Below are 15,864 nucleotides of genomic sequence, written 5' to 3' on the forward strand. Positions count from 1 at the left end.
TAAATGCAATGCTTGTTAAAATGGTTAAGTGAGCTATCTGGGAACTCTCTAGTTATTACAAATCTAATTACGGCACAGAAATGTGTAGTCTACTTCCAATGCTACTCCATCCCTAGCTGCTTTCTCAAAATCCTTAATCCTCAGTGGGGTTTACTATATAGTTCATGCCTGTGATACAAAGATTAATGTTTTTTAAGTAATACTGGGGGGAAAAAATGGAGAAAAGGCATCATCAAAAGTTTAAATAAAAAGATGTTTACTACCTAATCATATTTTAACATTGAAATTTTCTTCAACTTATAGTCAAGTGATTTTACAGCAAAAAAGGGAGGCACACAACTTATTTTTATTATACTTATCTACAAATAATCATTCAATAAACAAAGGGAGATTGACAAAGATAAGCGGATATAATGAAAATGAAAAATTGTACTTCAATGCCTTAATTATATTTGCTGACCCTATTGCTTAGTGGGAGAAGCCAGGGCTGCCACCCAGTGGTAATGTAAAGACTTTAAATGATTTTAAGATTTGAAGAATAAAAAAAAATTAATAATTAAAAAAAAACCCAAACCAAAAACTTCAGGAATTAGACTTCAATTTTTACATCAATATTTTTCATGTTTTAAATACTTATCTAGAGTATATAAAGAACGGAAACATTCATTTGCTTAGCACTGGGGAAATTTTTGAAAATACCCTATTATTTCCTACTAAGTTCTATGGTTTTATTAAGTATTTTAATGAAAATATTGAAGGTTGCTTTGCTTAAATTTAAATTCCAGAATTAATAATGTGGGGGGAGGGGGGCTCACAAAATGCAGTTTTCTGCTGTGACCTGCAGAAGTAGATTCAATACTCCTTAATAGCCTCTTACACCCAACCTTCTGCTTGGTAAACAAAAATGTAACAGAAACCTTTCAAAAGTAAGATTTTAAAAATAACTTCGTCTAACCATTTAGCACATCGTATCTTTCCCTCAGGTATAATCAATTTTAGTGTCTCAGTCAACAAAACTCAAAGCTGACAGGAGGAAATGAAAATAGCAGAAATACTATTGCCTGATAATTACTGATGTTTAGAGGTGGGAGGGAAACCATGTATCTCATTGTCTCCTATTTCCCCAACATTTGACCACAGTTTTTTCCACACTGACACAGATATAACATACCCCAATACAAGAGCTTTGGTAAAGTAACACTAGGGGAAGAAAATGATATATAACACTAGAGCCATCCATTTATAGTCTGAAAAGCTAAATATCTCAGAGACTGCTTTATTCTCTTGAATAACCAGATAAACACCCCCGCAAAAATCCTAGAAATTTAGAGATTTTTGTTTCCAACAGGTGTAAATTAGAAGTGTACAAGATACATTTTCAAATGTATGTCCCATTTGTTTTGCTTTACAATGAAGACAATGAATAAATTTTTTTAAATGGCAGATATAACACACTTGATATTTACAATGGCTTGCAACAAATACCTGAAAAAATTTCTAATTTTCCATTTATTATTGCTATTTAGTCACAGAACACTGTCCAAGAAATTTATTTTAGCATATGCCATATACTGATATAATAATTTTATATGAAGAGAAACCATTGCAGAAGTGACTAATATGGTACCCTTACAAGGAAATAAAGAAAATAAACCAATAAATTCTTCCATGTAAAGACTTTGGATCTGCATCATTTCTTCAAAATATAAAACCTTAATATTAGAAGCAAAGAGAAAAAGAGCAAAGAAAACAATAAACAGAAGGCCAAGAATAAGGAACTGCTTTGTGCAGATGTTTTGCACATGTAGTATATATGTATGGGCTGCGTTATAATAAAAATACGTATGTATTATAGTCAATTCTCATGTAGGGTCATAAAGTGATTTCCAATCAAACATGACTGGACTGACATTTTCTCAGTCTTCAATTACATGACGAATTACAGCTGTGTAGCAGTCACTTCTGATCAGCATTATCATGACAAATGCTTAATAAGATACAGTTTTTCTCCTTGTTCACTTGTAAAAATTGGTGCCTTTTTGTAATGTTCTACAAGTTCTTCCATGGTGCTGAATTTACGCTGCCCAATGCAGTAGACAGTCTCTTTTAGCTGGACTTTAAAATGCTTGTTCTTCCCTTGTGCTTTTAGCGATACAGAGAAATCATTTGGCTAAAAGAGAAAAAAACATGTAGGGTAAACATTTTGAAAGACATCTGTTAGCATTTTTATATTAGACTACTAATAATAAGTGCTTAAATTTTAGCTAAGTACTAGGTACTGTGCTAAATTATTTACATAGATTATCTCCTTTACACCTCCAACCAACCCCTTTTCAGAGGTGAGAAAATCAAGACCAAGAAAAGCTAAGTTGCTCAAAATCATCCATCTAGTTTCCAAGAGAGCCAGGATTCAAACTCAAGCAGTCAGACTCCAAAGTCTCTTAAATAGTATGCTCTAAGACTCTAAGACGCAAATCCTTTAGTTTAATGTTTAACATCTGAAGCACAACACCTATCTTCTCCCCTGCCAGACAACCGCAGAAACACATGAGAAAACATGAGCTAATGTGAGCTAACAGTATCTATCTTAAAGACTAGCTGAGATAATGTTCTGAATTCTCCAAGATGATAGACACCAATGAGAGGTCATAAACTCAAATGCCTGCAAGGGTAAAAAGACATGTAAACAAGTGACAGGGTGGCTACACAGAACGAACAGTGCATGGCCAATCTAAAGGAGGTGGCCACTGAGCCGTGATTGCTGCCTTGAAGGAATATGGGCAATGCTGGCAGGCCTTCCAATTTTAAAAGGACGTCTGTCATCTGAATTTTTATAATAAATCTCCCAGTATCTAAATACTGGTAACAAATTTGAATGTTTAAAAAACATTACTCAGGCCAAACAAAATATGCCTGTTTGAGTCCTTTACTTTAAAAATTGTACTGCTGAGGGGCGCCTGGGTGGCTCAGTGGGTTAAGCCGCTGCCTTTGGCTCAGGTCATGATCTCAGGGTCCTGGGATCGAGTCCCGCATCGGGCTCTCTGCTCGGCGGGGAGCCTGCTTCCCTCTCTCTCTCTCTGCCTGCCTCTCTATCTACTTGTGATCTCTCTCTGTCAAATAAATAAAATAAAATCTTTAAAAAAAAAAAAATTGTACTGCTGAAAGTAATGGTGTATTTTGGCTAATATCTATGCTCAATTACCCACCACAAGAAAATACAGTGTTCTGTAATCAAGCTTACTTTCTTAGGTTTTTTTGTTTTGTTTTATTTTAACCTAACAGTTTTCTGAACAAGCTAAAAGTCTCCTTTTATACAGTTACTGACAAAGTTTCAAACAGTGAGCTTCTTGGAAACATCCTATACCTAGGTTTACTCTTACCACCAGCTCTAAGGTCACTCACTTTCTAACCCTACTTGCCCACTGCTTGTCCTGGAAAGCAGGGCCAAGACAGGTATCAAACAGAAAACAAATCCCACCACTCTTCCCTATCATTGATCCTGCTCTTCCTTAGGGCTTATGTACAGGCCCCGTTTCCTGAACTTCCTATCAAGCAGTTCAATTAACCTCGATTTCTCCTTCTCTCCTTTCTTCCTTCTCTCTTATAAACACATAAACACCATATGCATGTGCACACACACCAGATAGGTTTTCTTCTGACTTTCAACCTTTTGCAAAATCTACAAATTCACTTTTGTACAACTACATACACAGAAACAAAACCAATACTAATGATTTGAAAAGTGGAAAGCAGTGGTATCCTTTTAAAAGGAAAAATAAAGACATTTTAAAGGGAAATGAATATCATCAAATTCTAATACCCTAAACAGTAACCAAAAGAGCCCACATAACTATTATTCCATTTTTATGATTTTATACTTTTACTGTTTTACTAGTTTTGGAAAAGGTATTTTTTATTGCAAATGCATTTCAAATACAGTGAGTTAAAGTAGGTTTTTGAGGTAAATAATTAAAGGGTTTCCAAATTCCAAACAACCAATTTATAAAGAAAGTTAAATCTTAGTTTTTTTTAATTTAGGGATTTCCTTTACTGAGGATGATAGCACATCCAATATGCAATTTAAGAAATGCTTTCCCAGGTGTGCCTGGGTGGCTCAATCAGTTAAGCGTCTGACGTGTGATTTCATCTCAGGTCATGATCTCAGGGTTGTTGAGATAAACCCCGTATCAGGCTCTGCACTGAGTGTGAAGCCTGCTTGAGATTCTCTCTATCTCTCTCTCTCTCTCCCCTCCTCTGCCCTTCCTCCTACTCATGCTCATTCTCCATTCTCTCTCTCAAAAAAGAAAAAAAAAAGTATTTTCCCAGTTTAGTTCACTGTGTTGTTTTACTCTGAATGAAGAGGCCATGGTTCAGTTTTCTCCATTTTTCAGTTTAATGCAACAGAAGATATTTCAAAAACACAAAACTAACAGAATCAAGGTCAAATAATCCAATGTAGTTATCACTGCTATGGCTGTATTTTATTTAAAATAAATACGACTGGAAAGAACACTGACTTTGGGTTCAGAAGATCTAAGTTTATGTCCCAACTTATCACCTGGTTAATTTTAGGGAAGACACTTAACCTTTCCAATCTTCCTTTTTTTTTTTTTTTTTAATACTTAGAGCTCTATTTCCATTTATTTGAAAACCAACTTACCGAAGATTCACTATCACGAATGAGGAAATCACCTTCATGCCCTCTTTCATTTAATGCCATTTCTGCTTGATGCCTGGTGACTTTCCCATAGTACCATGGATTGCCAGCAAACTTTCCAATAAGTGAAGGCCTAATGTAATCACACTGCGGAGGTGATGGTTCCAAACCTGAGGTTAATGGATTATTCTGCATAATGGTAACATAGTTTTTTGGTACCAGACCAACCATTCCATTGATCTTCCTGCATTTCCACCATTCGGGGTCATTTTCAGGCTTTTCAATAACATCCATTACATCTCCTTTCTCAAAATTAAGTTCTTCATCATTGGACGAACTGAAGGGGTAAAGAGCCTGTACCACATGCAACACTTGCCCCGTATTTAGGTTATTGACAACTGCTGCTAATTTCTCTGACAGAGAACCCACATGGTCACCCAAAGGACTGTCACCTTCCTCAGTTACATAGTTTGAAGGGAACCATCCAACTTGTCCATTGTAGCTACCCCGCCACCACCCATCACTGCATTTCTCCATGACGATCACCTTTGTCCCTTTTATCAATGATAATTCATCCTCTCTCTCTGCCATGTAGTTAAATTTCACATAAGCAGGCATGTTGAGGTCATAGAGACGTTCCCCTGGGTCAACAAAGCTATCATCAGCAGGAGATGCAGAATCTGGCACACTATGTTTTCTTTTCACTTTTCCAATGCCTGTTCACATAAAAAAAAGAGTAATAAGAGAATGTAAGATAATGATAACCAAAAAAACCAATGTATTCATTATTTAAAAAGGACCTTCACCTCTGTAGTTCTTTGGCCTTTAAACTTATAGATAACAAATTTCTTTCTTCTTTTCTTCCTTTATTTTACATCTTCAGGACTTGTTTATTTATAATTGGAAGTATGTACCTTTTGACTTCCTTCACAAATTCTTTTCATAACCAAACATGTAAATGCAGTTATTAGGTGAGTTTACCTTCTCCTCTTTTCTCTCAAAGGTGTTGAAATAATTGCATAACATAATGGCAGCTTTCCTAAATTTAACAAAATTCCTTCCAAATGTAAATACAGATTATTTCTCTCATATCTATAATCTAAGTACATATTCTTGTCTTACTTTATAAACAGAATTCCGCAATTAGCTGTATAGAAATAAAATAATAAATTACAACTTGATACGCAATATAAGATTGTAATTATGTCTGGGTAATCCTTCCATTTGTTTTCTTAGTTCCCAGATTCATGTTGCTCTATTTATCTCATTATGTTCATTTAAAAATAATACATTATTTCTTTGTTTGTCTACCCTCACTCTGTTCACGTGCAAGCTCCAGAAGAGTAGTGACTTGTTTACTTTTTTCACAGCTATAACACAAAGATCTCAGACAGTGCTTAGTACACAGTAGATACTTACTATATATATTTGTTAAAAGAAATGAGAAAAGTACCACATGGTACTACATCATAAATGTATACTATGTCAACTTTTGTCATGTGTTTTTACTACTGATCATTTCTTAGCACATGATTTTATGTTCTGCTTTTACTGAGAAAACGGAGGCATTCCTAGATAAAACTTCTCGCACTTCCCACAATCTCAAAGCTTTTTATTACCCTCATTCTTTTTCTTCATGAAAGTTTCCAATCTCTGATCTTCCTAGGTTTTTAATTGTTTTTAAAAGATTATTTATTTATTTGGCAGAGAGAGAAAGAGATAGATCATAAGTAGGCAGAGAGGCAGGCAGAAAGAGAGGAGGGAGCAGGCTCCCCACTGAGTGGAGAGCCCGATGTGGAGCTTGATCCCAGGACCCTGAGATCATGACCTGAGCTGAAGGCAGAGGTTTAACTCACTGAGCCACCCAGGCTCCCCCCTCCTGAGTTTTTAAATATCATCTTTCCTGCCTCTTTTGGGACTCTTGGCCATCCTTGTTTCCCTCCTACTCAGTCCATTCTACTGTCTAAAAACATACTCAGATCACTTCTATTCCAAAATAAGGTTACTTCAATTCTGCTGTTCCTGTGAACTACACCATTCTCTAAAAAGCTGACTCCTTTTCTTCCTTCAACTTCTTCACCATTCACTCTCACTCCTAACCCCTTACGATCTATTCCTTTAATCTCTACCATTCTACCAAACTATTCTTATAAAAACCGTGTCATCTCTTTACTTCCAAATTAGTACTTTTTAGAGCCCTCATTCTTTTGCAGCAATCAAGATCACAGATTATTCTATGCAGCAACCATGATCATAGATTATTCTATTGTTTTTTTTTCCTATAACTCCCCTGAGAGTCTCCTGTCTTACCTACTGACCTGTTTAGATATTCTTGTGTACCTCTGTCTGGGCTCCTCTGAACCTTGTTATAAAATTGTACTGTACTTATTTTCTTGCCTTCTTAATACGAGTGAGTTTCCTGAAGGCAGAAACTAGATCTTGTATCTCCAGCAACCATATGATAGGAACAAGTGAATGTCTGCTGAATGAAAAGGTGAATAGATTCCTCCGTTGAAAGTGCTTCCCAAGATATGATGCCTGGGCTTCTTTCTACTTCAAGGATATCTTATACTTTTATTTTCTATAACTTCTGTAGAAAAGGTTCCAAGCAAGGTCCTTTTACAGGTCTAAGCTCTTTCTGGAATTCAAGCCCTATGATTCCAACTGTCACTAGATATCTACAGACATTTACTACTAGCATCTCAAATACAACACTCATGTCCAAATAAAAATAACCTCGCCCATGGCCATAAATCAATTCCTTGCCTCCCAACTTTCTTACTTGTGGCTAATGATATCCCGAAAATCCCCACATCAGGGATTTCTGGCAGGGAATTCTAGGGCTCCATCCATCAAAAAGTAAAAAAACCCAAAAACCAGTTAAAATGAGCTTGCAAATAATGTCAGAATCAACCTTGCAGAACTCTGGAATCTAGTAAAAAAAAACTTACTAGAGCAAGGATTAGTGAAGAAAGAGGCTGCCGCTTTGTAGTAAAAGGATGCTGTGGCATTTTAAATTGCCTGTCTGTCTCTTACATCCTAAATCAGTAGTGGCTTTGAGGACAGCAACTGGCACTCCTAATGCCAGAGAGAGCAATACAAATCTTATTCTCAAAGAACTGTGACGCTGGCTTTCAACCTATCAGGCAGGCACGTGAAGGACTGGCACAAAGACTTGCCTTGGTTTCACTGGACCTGGAACATTCTCATTCTTTTACTGAAATCAGTTAATTGATGCAGCAGCCTGGGGAAAGGGACAGCTGAGACAAGGAGCAGACAGAATGAAAACCCTACGAAGGAAAAAACAGAACACCAACTACAGAGGCCACACATGACAAAGAATATAGACTTTACAAAAATAGCTTAGAAAACTCACTAAACAAGCAAATAACCTATAATATAAAGCAACAAAAACTCTAGGAAGGGGGTAGAATCTGATAGAAGAAAAAACTGTCAACCAAGAATTCTACACCCAGCAAAACAGTCCTTCAAAACTGAAGGAAAAATTAAGACACTCCTAAACAAAAACAGAAAGAGTTTATCACACTACATTTGTGCTATAAGAAATGCTAAAGAAAGTCTTCCATGCTAAAATGAAGACACTAATCAGTAACTTGAAGCCATATGAGGAAATAAAGAACAACAGTAAAGGTAGCTTCATTCATAAATATAAAAGCCAGTAATACTACGTTTTTGGCTTGTAAATCCTTTTTTCTTATATGATTTAAGATACAAATGTATACAACAATAATTTTAAATCAGGCACACAATGTATAAAGATGGAAATGTAGGGGTGCCTGGGTGGTACAGTTGGTTAAGCTTTTGGTTTCAACTCAGGATCATGAGATCAAGCTGGGCTCCATGGTCAACATGGAGTCTGCATCTCTCTCCTCAGAGCACATAGGTGGTTCAGTTGTTTAAGCTCTGCCTTTGGCTCAGCTCATGATCTCAGGGTCCTGGGACTGAGCCCCATGCTGAGCTATCTGCTCAGCAGGGAGTCTGCCTCTCCTTCTCCTTCTGTGTTTGCATGCTCACTCTCTTTTTCTCTCTCAAATAAATAAAATCTTAAAAAAAAAAAAAGAACTTCTCTTCTCCCTCTGCTCCTCTCCTCTCTCTCTAAAATAATAATAAAAAAAAAATCTTAAAAAAAAAAAAGATGGAACTGTCAAAGAATAGTGCTGAATACCAGCTAAATCTGCATCAATTCAAATTTGACTGTTAAAAAGTTAAGATATTAATGGTAATTCCCAGGGTAATCACTAAGGAAAAACTAAAAAAATACAGAAAAAGAAATGAGAAGGGAAACTGGTAAATCAGAAAAAAACCAATTACAAAAGAAGGCAGTAACAGAAGAACTGAGGGGAGAAAAGGCATGAGACATATAGAAAACAAATAGCAAAAGAGCAGAAGGTCTTCCTTATTGGTAATTAGGGATACCTGGGTGGCTCAGTGAGTTAAGCATCTGCCTTTGGCTCAGGTCATGATCCTGGGGTCCTAAGATTGAGTTCCAGAGTGGGGCTTCTTGCTCAGCAGGGGGTCTACTTCCCCTCTGCCTGCCACTCCCCCTGCTTGTGTGCATTTGTATTCTCTCTCTCTCTTTCTCGGACAAATAAAAAAAATCTTTTAAAAAAAGGTTACGTGAATTAAAATACGGGATTAAGGGGGCAGAGACTGACAGAATGGATTTATAAACAAGATCCAACTCTATAAGCACTCACTTTAGATCCAGAGATACAAACAGATTTGAAAGTGAAAGGATGGAAAAAGATATTCCTTGAAAACGGTAAACAAGAGAGAGCTGAGGCAGTCTTTAAGACACAAGTTGTTACAGGAGATAAGGAAGGACATTATATATTGATAAAAGGGTCAATCCATCAAGAAGATTTAACAACTACAAATATTATATAAGCCTTAAGACAAATAAAGCAAAACCTGACAGAATTAAAGGGAGAAAATGACAATTCTACAATATAGTTAGAGACTTTAATACTTTTCAATGAGTGGAACTAGGCAAAATTTAATAAGGAAATAGTGGACTTGAAAAATACTATAAGCTAATTAGACGTAATAGACATATAGAATGCTTATCAACAACAGCCAAATATACAGTTTTCATGAGTGCACATGGAACACTTCAAGATAAACCATATGTTAGGCCACAAGACAAGTCTAAATACATTTAAAGAGACTGAATTCATATAAAGTATCTTCTCTGACCATAGTGGAATGAAACTAAAAATTAACAGGAAAACTGGAGAATTCACAAATATATGTAAATTAATTAACATGCTCAAACAACTGGTAGGTCAAAGAAAAAAATTACAGGTAAGGTTAAAGAATACTCTGAGAATCCTAGAGGAGAACAAAGGCAGTAACCTCTTCGATATCAGCCACAGCAACTTCTTTCAAGATATGTCTCCAAAGGCCAAGGAAACAAAAGCAAAAATGAACTTTTGGGACTTCATCAAGATCAAAAGCTTCTGCACAGCAAAGGAAACAGTCAACAAAAACAAAGAGGCAACCCACGGAATGGGAGAAGATATTTGCAAATGACAGTACAGACAAAAGGTTGATATCCAGGATCTATAAGAACTCCTCAAACTCAACACACACACAACAGATAATCATATCAAAAAATGGGCAGAAGATGTGAACAGACACTTCTCCAATGAGGATATACAAATGGCTATCAGACCCATGAAAAAATGCTCATCATCACTAGCCATCAGGGAGATTCAAATTAAAACCTCATTGAGATACCACCTGACACCAGTTAGAATGGCCAAAATTAGCAAGACAGGAAACAACGTGTGTTGGAGAGGATGTGGAGAAAGGGGAACCCTCTTACACTGTTGTTGGGAATGCAAGTTGGTGCAGCCACTTTGGAGAACAGTGTGGAGATTCCTCAAGAAATTAAGAATAGAGCTTCCCTATGACCCTGCAATTGCACTGCTGGGTATTTACCCCAAAGATACAGATGTAGTGAAAAGAAGAGCCATCTGTACCCCAATGTTTATAGCAGCAATGGCCACGGTCGCCAAACTGTGGAAAGAACCAAGATGCCCTTCAACGGACGAATGGATAAGGAAGATATGGTACATATACACAATGGAGTATTATGCCTCCATCAGAAAGGATGAATACCCAACTTTTGTAGCAACATGGACGGGACTGGAAGAGATTATGCTGAGTGAAATAAGTCAAGCAGAGAGAGTCAAGTATCATATGGTCTCACTTATTTGTGGAGCATAACAAAGAACACGATGGACATGGGGAGATGGAGAGGAGAGGGAGTTGAGGGAAACTGGAAGGGGAGATGAACCATGAGAGACTATGGACTCTGAAAAACAACCTGAGGGTTTTGAAGGGGCGGGGGGGGCGGGGGGAGTGGGAGGTTGAGGGACCAGGTGGTGGGTAATAGGGAGGGCACGTACTGCATAGAGCACTGGGTGTGGTGCAAAAACAATGAACACTGTTACGCTGAAAATAAAGAAATAAAAAATAAATAAATTAATTAAAAAAAGAATACTCTGAGACACATGACAATGAAAAGACAACCAAAAAACCTAAAGGTCTGCAGCAAAAGCAATGCTCAAAGGAAATTTATGGCCCTAAAAGCCTATAATAAAAAAGGAATTTTTAAAAAAGATTTTTATTTATTTGACAGAGAGAGAGAGAGGGAAGCAGGCTTCCTGCTCAGCAGGGCTCGAACCCAGGACCCTGAGATCATGACCTGAGCCGAAGGCAGCAGCTTAACCCACTGAGTCATCCATGTGCCCCAGAAAACGAATTTTTTTTTCAAAAAAGGAATTGATCTCACTCAATTCAATAACCCAACTTTACTCTTTAGGGAACTACAGAAATATCAAGCTAAACCCAAAGCTAGCAGAAGAAAGTTTATTATTAATAAAGATTAGAGCAGAGATAAATGCAAGAAGAAAACAGAAACAACAAAGAATCAATGAAACTAAAAGTTAGGTTTTGAAAATAGCAAAATTGACTAAAGATTCAAATGACTAAAATCAGAAATAAAGTGGGACATTACTAGAGATGTAACAGAAACACAGTAAGAAAAAAAACACTATGAACACTTGTACACTAATAAATTAGATAACCTAGATGAAAAGAACAAATTGCTAAAAAGACACAAACTTAAGGAGAAATAGAAAATGCAGACTGACCTATAACAAGTTAAAGAATGAATCAGTAACCCAAAACTTCACAATAAGGAAAAGTCCAGGACCGGGTAACTTAACTCATGAATTCTAACAAACATTTCCTTTTCAAATTTCTACAAAAAGAGTAGGGAAGAACAGTCCACAACTCATTCTACGAGGTCAGCATTATGGTGATATCAAAGCCAGATAAAGGTATCACAGGAGAGTACTGACCAATATCCATATATCCATTATGAAAACAGATTAAAAATTCCTCAAAATAGTCAATTCTTGTTATTTATGGTAGTTACATTCAATAAAATTACTAGGTTAGATCCTGCAAGCCTCTGCACAACATTTTTGTCAACCAAGCAATACATAACCTTGTTTAACATGTTTCCCTGTAGATACTTTATTTAATATAAAATACTGATTAAGAATGTGCTCACAGGGGCACCTGGGTGGCTCAGTGGGTTAAAGCCTCTGTTTTCGGCTCGGGTCATGATCCCAGGGCCCTGGGATCGAGCCCCGCATCTGGCTCTCTGCTCAGCGGGGAGCCTGCTTCCCTTCCTCTCTCTCTGGCTGCCTCTCTGCCTAACTGTGATCTCTGTCTCTCAAATAAATAAATAAAATCTTAAAAATAAAAAAGAATGTGCTCACAGCCAACATCCCTGTAATCCCTGTAACTCATGCCTAAATGAAGCTTATCTAACACATATTTTTTTTCCATGAGGCAAATCACAACTTTCTTGCACTTAGGAATACATGACGATACTTGAGGACTATACTTAGGGGGGCATTTTAAACAGCAAAATCATAAACCAAAAAATCACATCAGGGGGCGCCTGGGTGGCTCAGTGGATTAAGCCGCTGCCTTCGGCTCAGGTCATGATCTCAGGGTTCTGGGATCGAGTCCCGCATCGGGCTCTCTGCTCTGCAGGGAGCCTGCTTCCTCCTCTCTCTCTGCCTGCCTCTCTGCCTACTTGTGATCTCTCTCTCTGTCAAATAAATAAATAAAATCTTTAAAAAATAAAAAAAAAATCACATCAGTGAGAAAACCATGGCACTAAATAGGCTGCATAAAGGACATTTATTTATAATATGAGAGCTGAAACAAAAAGGCAGAGGATCACCTTGTTCAACATCAGTTGGCAACATGTGCATCAGGCACCTCAGAATTTCTGCCACTTTGTACATGTCCACAAAAGCACCACAATTACGAGTTTGGGCTTACAAATAAACTTTAGCAAGTAGGTAAATTCACAAATATGGAATCTGCAAAAAATAGGGATCATCTATACTAACAAATCAATACAGCAGCATATTAATAGGAATGTACATCATGACAAAGGGTATTTGTCCCAGGAATGGAAGAGTAGTTCACCTATTCAACAATATGAAAATCAATTATCATATACCACATTAACATAAGGAAAAAAATACACATGACTATTTCAACTGATATAGAAAAGCTCTTGATAAAAATCTAATATCCTTTCATGATAAAAAGTGTATTAGCCAACTAGAAATACAAGGGAATTTCCTCAATATCAAAAAGGGCATTTATGAAACAAAAAAAAAAACAGAAAAACCTGCAGTTACCATCACACTCAATAGTAAAAGACTTAAAACTAGGGGCGCCTGGGTGGCTCAGTGGGTTAAGCCGCTGCCTTCAGCTCAGGTCATGATCTCAGGGTCCTGGGATCAAGTCCTCCATCTGGCTCTCTGCTCGGCGGAGAGCCTGCTTCCCTTCCTCTCTCTCTGCCTGCCTCTCTTGTGATTTCTCTCTGTCAAATAAATAAATAAAATCTTTAAAAAAAAAATAAAAGACTTAAAACTAAGATAAGAAACAAAACCGCATCGGGCTCCCTGCTCCGCAGGGAGCCTGCTTCCTCCTCTCTCTCTGCCTGCCTCTCTGCCTACTTGTGATCTCTCCCTCTGTCAAATAAATAAAATAAAAATAAATTTAAGAAACAAAACATGGATGCCCTTTCAGCCACTTTTATTCAACAATGTACTGGAAGTGCTAGCCAGGGCAATCAGGCAAGAAAAAGAAATAACAGAGATCCAAACAAGAAAGGAAGAAGTAAAATAATCTTTATTTGCAGATGACATGATTGTATATAGAGAAAATCCTAAAAAAGACCCCCCACACACAAAAAAAAAGTTAGAAGAAATGAATTTAGCAAGGTTGCAAGATACAAAATCAACACACACAAAAAAGTTGCATTTCTATATACTACCAGTGAACAATTTGAAGAGGAAATTGAGAAAATAATTCCATTTATAATAGCATTAATAATCAAATATATAGGTTAAATTTATTAATCAAGGAAGCATAAGAACAGAATACTGAACACTACAAAATATTGCTGAAATTAAAATAGACCTAAATAAATGAAAAGACGTTGTGTTTATGGATTTGAGGGCTCAATATTTTTATATGGCAATACTACCCAAAGTGATCCACAGACTCCATGTATTCCTTATCAAAGTTCCAATACTCCTTTTTTGCAGAAATGGAAATGCTGATGCTAAAATTCATATGGAATTGCAAGGGACACCAAATAACCAAAACAATCCTAAAAAATGAATGGGGCACCTGGGTGGCTTAGTTGGTTAAGTGATGACTCTTGATTTCAGCTCAGGTCATGATCTTAGGGTCGGGAGATTAAGTCTAGTGTTGGGCTCCATACTGGGCATGGAGCCTGCTTAAGATTCTCTCTCTCTCCCTTTCCCTTTGCCCACCACCCCTCCCCCCAACAAAAATGAAAAAATGAAAGGAGGATTCATACTTTGCAATTTCAAAATTCACTTCTAAACCACAAAGTAATCAAAACAGTATGGTATTAGCACAAAAGAACAAGCATATAGACCAAAAGAATAGAGCTGAGAGTCCCAAGATAAACTCATACATCCATGGTCAATTGATTTTCAACAAGGGTGACAAAGAGGAAAGAACAGGCTCTTCAACAAACAGTGCTGGGAAAAATGGATATCCGTATGCAAAAGAATGAAGCTAGACTCCCACTTTGCATGACAAAAATTAACTCAAATGGATCAATTACTCAAATATAAGAGTTAAAATTTTAAAACTATCAGAAGAAAACAGGGGAAAATCCTTATGACCTATAGGAGCTAGCAATGAATTCTTAGATCTGACCCCAAAAGCACAAGGAATAGTAATTACAACAACAACAACAACAAAAAAGATTACAGTCTACAGTCTATATCCAGAACATATAAAGAACTCTTAGAACCCAGAAGCAAAAAGAACCTATTTCAACAATGGGAAAAGGACATGAACAAACATTTCCCCAACAAAGATATACAAATGCCCCCAAATTACATGAAAAGATGTTCACCATCTTTGTTGAAATGCAAATCAAAACAATGAAATACCATTTTATACCTATCAGGATAGCTATAAAAAAACCCAAACAAAACAAACAAACAAAATTAAAAAAAAAAAAAAAAAACAAGTATTGATGGGAATATAGAAAAAACTGGAATCCTACACTGTTGATCAAAATGTAAAACGGGGGGTGCCTGGGTGGCTCAGTGGGTTAAAGCCTCTGCCTTCAGCTCAGGTCATGATCCCAGGGTCCCGGGATTGAGCCCCGCGTCGGGCTCTCTGCTCTGTGAGGAGCCTGCTTCCTCCTCTCTCTCTCTCTGCCTGCCTCTCTTCCTACTTGTGATCTCTGTGAAATAAATAAGTATTTTTTTAAAAAATGTAAAACAGTACAACTACTGTGGAAAACAATTTAATGGTCCCTTCAAATGTTAAAAACATAATTACTGTAATCCATTAATTCTAGTCCTATGCATATACTCAAAAGAACTAAAAACACATATTCAAATACTTGTACACAAATGTTCATAGCTTCACTATACACAATAACAAAAAGGTAGAACAACCCAAATGTCCATCCACAGATTAATGGATAAGCAAAATGCGGTATACAGCCATATAATGGAGTATTATTCACCCATAAAGGATGAAGTACTGACGCATGCTCCAACACAGATGAACCTTAAAACCAGGACACC

General features: G+C 36.9%; 1 protein-coding gene across 5 annotated transcripts in view; it reads right to left on the reverse strand.

The window, feature by feature from the left end:
- Nucleotides 1–234: 234 nt before the first annotated feature.
- NCK1 (NCK adaptor protein 1) overlaps nt 235–15,864 on the reverse strand; it is an 89,668-nt gene continuing 74,038 nt past the window's right edge. For all 5 annotated transcript variants that reach the window (XM_046002808.1, XM_046002809.1, XM_046002807.1 and 2 more), the window contains 2 exons: nt 4,661–5,373; nt 235–2,170 (listed from right to left, as the gene is read on the reverse strand). In XM_046002808.1, the coding sequence (XP_045858764.1) occupies nt 1,976–2,170; nt 4,661–5,373 (908 nt within the window). In that variant the 3' untranslated portion in view covers nt 235–1,975. The remainder of the gene's footprint in view (nt 2,171–4,660; nt 5,374–15,864) is intronic.

Source organism: Meles meles, chromosome 4 (assembly GCF_922984935.1).
Source record: "Meles meles chromosome 4, mMelMel3.1 paternal haplotype, whole genome shotgun sequence".
Taxonomy (NCBI): Eukaryota; Metazoa; Chordata; class Mammalia; order Carnivora; family Mustelidae; genus Meles; species Meles meles.